Source organism: Gossypium hirsutum, chromosome D01 (genome assembly GCF_007990345.1).
Source record: "Gossypium hirsutum isolate 1008001.06 chromosome D01, Gossypium_hirsutum_v2.1, whole genome shotgun sequence".
NCBI lineage: Eukaryota > Viridiplantae > Streptophyta > Magnoliopsida > Malvales > Malvaceae > Gossypium > Gossypium hirsutum.
The window spans coordinates 46,803,849-46,811,150 of NC_053437.1; the positions used below are offsets into that span (position 1 = coordinate 46,803,849).

General features: G+C 34.4%; 1 protein-coding gene across 9 annotated transcripts; it reads right to left on the bottom strand.

Moving 5' to 3' along the window:
• Positions 1-253: 253 nt before the first annotated feature.
• LOC121213670 (transcription factor bHLH110-like) lies at positions 254-4,870 on the bottom strand. 9 transcript variants are annotated; one of them, XR_005909059.1, is made up of 8 exons: positions 4,480-4,823; positions 4,088-4,147; positions 3,912-3,993; positions 2,831-2,896; positions 2,474-2,564; positions 2,329-2,344; positions 2,157-2,238; positions 254-1,210 (listed from the first exon to the last, which is right to left on the bottom strand). XR_005909059.1 is itself a non-coding variant. In XM_041086552.1 (7 exons), exons 3-7 carry the CDS (start codon positions 3,975-3,977, stop codon positions 2,223-2,225), a joined length of 255 nt encoding a protein of 84 aa, XP_040942486.1. In that variant the 5' UTR covers positions 3,978-3,993; positions 4,088-4,147; positions 4,480-4,823; the 3' UTR covers positions 1,863-2,222. The 9 variants fall into 9 exon arrangements, 1 of the variants encoding a protein (XP_040942486.1); XR_005909058.1 differs by lacking the exon at positions 254-1,210 and adding an exon at positions 1,863-2,085 and having other exon boundaries at positions 4,480-4,867; XR_005909064.1 differs by lacking the exon at positions 254-1,210 and adding an exon at positions 1,863-2,085 and having other exon boundaries at positions 4,137-4,147; positions 4,480-4,819.
• Positions 4,871-7,302: the final 2,432 nt, after the last annotated feature.

Genomic DNA, 7,302 nt, shown 5'->3' on the forward strand with positions numbered 1-7,302 from the left:
TACTACAACACGTTCACAACCACATTCCAACCAAGTCAAACTAACATATTCACGCTTCATTAAATCATAAATCTAGCATATACTCTCACATGCAATTACACATTACTATGATGACATGCTAACATATTCATACAATATTAATAAACTCAATTAGCTTATTTATTCACATGTTCGTGCATAAATCACATACCGTAATATCACTTTTATAAAATCACATTTAACGATAATTTATCAAGACAAAACAATGTGTTCATGCTTTAATGACCTGCTAGACTACCTTATATATATTCACAAGCATTTACACACAACATTTCCATATATCAATTAATGATAATTTGGAAACTTGGAGGCATGAAACATAAAAGTGAGCTCTATCACTGCACATTGAATACACAAATCTCCATCATACCAATGACTCGGAGAGTCGAACATATCCCAATGAATGGAGCTCACATTCCCTTACTTCTCCAAATTGTCCCGAGGCCTCAATGCCCAAATCATAAAACACAAGGGTGAGTACTCACAATCCTATGGCATGCCAACTATATACAACTATATCATAAGGCCAAAATATCCGCAAATACACACATTTAATTACTTTTTTAATGCACATAATCTCTATTCATAATCATCAATTCATATCACAAATTTGTACATATTGCATACTTATCAAATTCATATTTATTTGCACCTTAAGTGTAACAACTATGCTCATTGAGCCATCACATATCCATCTATATAGGTGTGCATTAAAATCAGTTTATCACATACAAGTATTCACACACATTACCTGTTACATTAGCATCACATTCCACAATTCAACACAAACGCACTTACCGTTTTCTGCACACTTTCATTACACATTTATACCGCTAACACAACATCATCACTATCATTCGGCACGTTTCACATGCCTACAACTAGCACATTCACAAGAGCTTTTACATGTCACATTATCATAACTTAATACTTAATCCACATCACACAATCACATACTTTGCGAAATAAACGAGAGGTCTAAAAAAGCTTACACTCGGAACTTAGGATAGGGTTTTAGGTTATTCCTAAGCTCTCGATTAACGCTATGAATCATGTCTACAAGCAGCGATACGAAACACTCACCGTTCATGCTTTCGTCTTGTCACTGAAAGCTTAAACTAGCTTTTTTTTGCCTTCGCTTTACTTCTAGAAGGGTCCAACAAGTCCGTAGCTTCACACATAATAACCACATAATATACACAATCAATTAGAAGCCATTACACACCTTAAACAAACAAAAACACAAGTCTAAGGCTAGTTCCTCTTAGAACTAAAATTCTCAACTAACAAACTTGAAACTCACACTACACCAAAACAGACTTTTAGCGGCAGCTTTTTAGGCCTTTAGCGGCGCTTAAAGTTTTTGCAGCACTTTTAGAAGTGCCGCCACTGTTGACAACGCCACTAACACTTGAGGTGTTTTTGGAAACAAACGTCGCTAAAGAGCGGGACCTTTAGCGGCGCTTTTCTCACAAACGCCGCTAAAGAGCAAGACCATTAGCAGCGTTTTTTTCCAAAAACACCGCTAAAGAGCCGGACCTTTAGCGGCGCTTTTCCCAAAAACGCCGCTAAAAAGGCAGACCTTTAGCGATACTTTTCCCACAAACGTCGCTAAAGAGCCAGACTTTTGACGACGCTTTTCCCACAAACGCCACTAAAGAGCGACAAACGCCGCTAAAGGTTATGAAAAATAAAAAAAATTAAAATATAATAAAAACACCACAAATCTATTCCTATCCCTGCTTAAGCAAATCCTTTAGAAATGTAGTTATCAGTACATACATCACTCCATTCTTTGGTTAGAAATTGCAGCAGAAGTGGGATTCCACCAATTTAGAAATGTATAATTTAATTTGAAGACGTATTAAAATGGAAATTCATGAACAAGAATATCAATGTTTTTCAGTATATCTCATCAACAAGTCAAATTGCCTTTGATTACATAAGATCCCTTTGAAATTAAAAAAAAAAATCAAACTAGTTTATATCAACTTGCTCAACTTTCACTGCTAGAACATCAAATCGATCAATACCAAGCTCCAAACCCTACACAAAAGGATCTTAGCATATATAAATAAAACATGGTAGATTGTAACAAGAGAAAAACAACGCTATACCTGATAAGTTTTGAGCTTTTGGATAGCTTCACCCGCAAGCCAATACACACCAAGAGAAGCTCAAACTTAGAATGTACAGCCCCTGGATAAGGTGAGTAACTTAAATTTTAGGCCACAAAGCCAAACAAACAGGAAAATAAAAAATAAAATCAAGGTAAGTGATTTTCAGTACCTTGAAAAAGTTGATGCTGCAAGAGTAGAAATGAAACAAAAATTAACAAGAAAAAAAAGTATCAACAACTATAGTCAAAGATGAAACCTAGAAAAACAAGGAAAATATTTGCCTCTTCAAATTGAGCATAAACGGCTCATGATACCTTTCGAGAGGATTTTGCCTTCACGAGTCAAATCAATTCTAACATTGCTAACAGCAATATCATCTTCTTGCAGCAGTACTCCACCATTTTTCTATTAAAATAAAATTGCCTTGTATCAGTATTAGAGACTATTCAATTGTTTAGCTAAGAACAGATGCACAAGATCATGCAAATGTCAATGGAAAAAATATATATATCACAACAGACTTAAAATATAAAAAATATTTTTATACCTTAAAAATATAAAAAATCCAGTGATCAACCGAAATTAAACTATTCATCAAAATGATTGCAATTAACTGAGTTAAAACATGATTTTTTTTTTCCTTTCTTGCAAATATCTAAAGTTTTTTATACCTTCCCAAATGGTGAAACAAGCTGGTGAAGTGCTGTAATTTTGTCTCCTAATTTTTCTTTCCTCACCTGCCATATAACATATATATATGTATATATATACAAGTCAGAAAAGAAGAAAAAGTAGGTGATTAATTTACTATTTTACTTTCACTTAAACTATATTCTCTTTTTCATACATTAATAGAATATGATAGTTACCGTAAAAAAAAAAAAGAATCATCCCTCTAGAAATCGACACCCCACATGTATTTTGTGTATGTGTATCTATATATATGCTTGTGAGTGTGCGTGTGCGTGCAATCTGTATTGAGATAAAAAAACATATATTTAATTATATAAAAATTATGGTAAAAGTATCATGGAAGTCTCTGTACTAAAAGTTAGATTACATTTTTCCCTTTTATTCAAATGGTTTAATTTAAACACTCATTCAACAGCTATTATCTAAAATGCTACCACTTTTGAGGTATAAAATCAGTGGAAGTCTAAATGAACAAAGTCCTAAGCCAATCAAAACAAAGTCACCAAGAAATGAAAAGAACAATTTGTTCTTATCCTTTCGAAACAGTGACCAAATACAATGAATTCAAAAGGTTGTTCTTTTCATATCTGCTTATCAGCCAAATACGCCAGCAGACTTAACCAAAAGTACCATTTAAGTTCCCTTAAACAATCCTGAACTAGCCACTGACTTCACATAACTACTATTATGTTGGTTTAGCTATGATCTCAGCAAACAGTTCTAAATTACTACTGTATAAAAGCTACACTGCTTGATGATAATACCATAACTCCGCGAACAGGACAAGCTATAAATAGAAGAGGAAGAAAAAGAAGAAGTAATAGTTGCTTGCTTCTGCTAATCTTGGCAAAACATTGCTTAAAGCCTTCTCATTTACAGCCATGGCACGATACTTTGGAGCTTTTCTCGATTATGTGAGAATCAAGTATAAAATCACAGGGTTGTAAAAGTAAAATCAATGCACAAGTACAAATCAGCTTCATTTCAGTTCTTATCTCGAAGGCAAACGATTAGCAATATCATAAATTCTTTAAAAGATAATAGATGGCAGTGACAAACCATTTGCATAATCCTCTCTCTAATCCTGTCACTAAGCCAATAAGCCTGTTTTACATTGAACCGCATGTCCCCTTGGTGTTAACTGCACATGTAGCAACAAAAGTAAATCCACTATAAATCTTAGCAAAAAGAGATGACATATATTCTCGAACATGAAGAAGATATATACAATATACCCTTGTTTACATTTTGACCACCAGGGCCACCACTCCTTGCAAAACTCACCGTAACATGATCTGTATACAAGAATTCAGCACCATAAATGTTTATTGGCTCTTTGTAACTGCCTTAAAATGAAAAATTGAAGTTTTAGCCCCTCTAAAATCTAAAAAGTTATGAATTCATACATGATAAAATTACAGTTCAACCTCTAGTTCCTAAAATGATAAATTTGTGATTTTAGCCTTTCTAAAGATTATAAAGTTTAAAGCTTACAATAAAAATAAATAAACTTCAGGTCCATACAAATTTTTAATTTAATTTCGGCCATCCAAAAAAAAAATCCCGACTTCTCCTCTGACAGAAATAAACCCTATAACAGTAAAGCATATCGAATATCATTAGTTACCCAAAGTGATTTGAGGAGTGGGCTCATTCCCGGCGGAGCTGGCTCGCTCTTTCGCTTCCTGAAGGAGATGCTGTATTTGCGAGAGACGAGCGGAGACTTTTCTGTCGGCATCGACGTCGGGTGCGGCGCAACGAATTGGACTAAAACTGATTCCACTATTGGGCGTCAGTCGGATGATGGGGTTACGCAATGAATTAGGGATATGATAGGCTTTGAAGATTAGGGATGTTGAGAGAACCGTCGAGAGAAAAAAAGTGCGCGCTGAAAAACTGAGAGAGCGTGTGTGTCTGAGTGAACGTCTGAGCTTAAACAGAAGCCAATTTTAGGGGGGGAAATTTAGGGGTTTCGGATGGTATTTTGGGATAAAACCGCGTAAAATGAAATTATTTTTGCGGTGTTTAAAAACGCCGCTATTGATTATCTATTGTGGCGTTTATCATAAAAATGTCACAAAAAAATTATTTTATTTTGAACAAAATAAAGCCGTTTTACTATGCATAAAATTTTTTAATTTGTTTTTTATAAATTGATTTATTTTTTGCGGCGTATTTTATAAAAACGCCACTAATAAATCTCTATCCAAACGGTGTCGTTTTGGAAATTTTGAATATATAGTAACGGCATTTTTTGTTAAAACCCCGCTAAACCTCATATATATATATTTTTGTATCTTTTATTTAAATTTTACGTAAATAATTATTAAAATTTTAAGTAATATTTAAAAGTATTTGATACATGTATAAATTTTAGTTTTTTATTTTATTTATATTTTTTTATTTTATCTTTTCTTTTATTTTGGTCCTATCCAATTTAAATAATTAATTACCTGTATATATATATCCATATAAAAAATACCAAATGGTTAGGTTTAAATGTTTTTAAATATACAAGTATTAATTAATTGTATCATTTAACAAGTCTCAATTTATAAACCTTAAGGTTTAAGCTTAAACCCTAAATTAACCAATCAATCTACATGCATAAAGTGGATCATCTATCTATTATATATCTCTTAAATAATATAAACTATATACTCATAATTTCAATATATTAAATTTATTATTATCTATTTTAGAAATATATAAGAACATATTTAATATAAAAATTAATAAAACTAATTAATCTAAAATTAAACTCTAACCTAACTGTTGAAACCCTAAACCCCAAATCCCTAACCCTTAAACCCCCTAACCCATAAATCTCCCTAACCCCTAAAGCATAACACTTAACCCCTAAACCTTAAATCACAAACCCTAAATCGATACCCCGGCCTACTCCTTAAACTCTAAACCATATACTATAGTGATAATTAATTCAATATTTTAAAATTAATACTATCTCTTTTACGATTATATAAGAAATTATTTAATATATAAGCTAAAAAAATTAGTAATGTATCCAAAAAACTTTAAAATTATTTTAAATAATAGTATTTTATTTTTTCCATTTTTAACAAATATTTTAAATTATTTTAAATCCCTGAGCATTAGCGGCGCTTTCTTAAAAACGCCGCTAAATCCCCGAAAGCTAAGAAAACGGCGCCGTTGGGCTTAGATTTTTTTGCAGCGGTTTCCCAAAAATGCCGTTAAATCCCTGAGCATTAGCGGCATTTCTTAAAATCGCTGCTAAATCCCCGAAAGCTCAGAAAACGGTGCCGTTCGGCTTAGTTTTTTCTGCGGCGCTTTCCCAAAAACACTGCTAAAGCCTGAGCATTAGCGGCGCTTTCTTCAAAACGCTGTTAAATCCCCGATAACTCAGAAAATGGAGCCGTTGGGCTTAGTTTTTTTTTGCGGTGCTTCCCCAAAAACGCCGCTAAAGCCCTGAGCATTAGCGGCGCTTTCTAAAAAACGCCGCTAAATCCCCGAAAGCTCAGAAAACGGCGTCGTTGGGCTTAGGTTTTTGCGGCGCTTTCTCAAAAACGCCGCTAAATCCCTGAAAGCTCAGCAAACGGTGTCGTGTGGCTTAGGTTTTTTTTGCGGCGCTTCCCCAAAAACACCGCTAAAGCCCTGAACATTAGCGGCGCTTTCTAAAAAACGCCGCTAAATCCCCGAAAGCTTAGAAAATGAAGTCGTTTGGCTTAGGTTTTTTTGCGGTGCTTTCTCAAAAACGCCGCTAAATCCTTGAGCATTAGCGACGCTTTCTTAAAAATGCCGCTAAATCCCCGAAAGCTCAGAAAATGGCGTCGTTTGGCTTAGGTTTTTTTGCGGCGCTTTACCAAAAACGCCACTAAATCCCCGAAAGCTCAAAAAATGGTGTTGTTTGGCTTAGGTTTTTTGCGGCGCTTTATCAAAAACACCACTAAATCCCCGAAAGCTCAAAAAATGGTATTGTTTGGCTTAGGTTTTTTAGCGGCGATTTATCAAAAACGCCGCTAAATCCCTGAGCATTAGCGGCACTTTCTTAAAAACACCGCTAAATCTCCGAAAGCTCAAAAAACGGCGTTGTTTGGCGTAGGGTTTTTTGCGGCGCTTTATCAAAAACGTCGCTAAATCCCTGAGCATTAGCAGCGCTTTCTTAAAAACACCGCTAAATCTCTGAAAACTCGGTAAACAGTGTCATTGGGCTTAGGTTTTTTGCGGCGCTTTCTGGAAAACGCCGCTAATTCTTATTTTCAGCAGCGTTTTCCATAAAGCGTCGCTAATGATCGATCTTTAGCGGTGTTTTTTATCCAAACGCCGCTAAAAGCTTGTTTTGGTGTAGTGTCAATTATCTCAATCTCCACTTATCCTCTTTGCTTAAAACTAATTCTATTCATCTAATTATTCATCTATGACTACTTATTAACCCTCAAACTACACAAATTACCCAAATTCATGGTTCTAA

Coding starts and splice junctions, on each gene's coding strand:
- LOC121213670 (XM_041086552.1), bottom strand. CDS start 3,977: ATGCGGTTCAATGTAAAACAGGCTTATTGGCTTAGTGACAGGATTAGA. Junction 2,897..3,911: donor GAGAGAGGATTATGCAAATG/GTTTGTCACTGC, acceptor GTTATATGGCAG/GTGAGGAAAGAAAAATTAGG. Junction 2,565..2,830: donor TTGTTTCACCATTTGGGAAG/GTATAAAAAACT, acceptor TTATTTTAATAG/AAAAATGGTGGAGTACTGCT.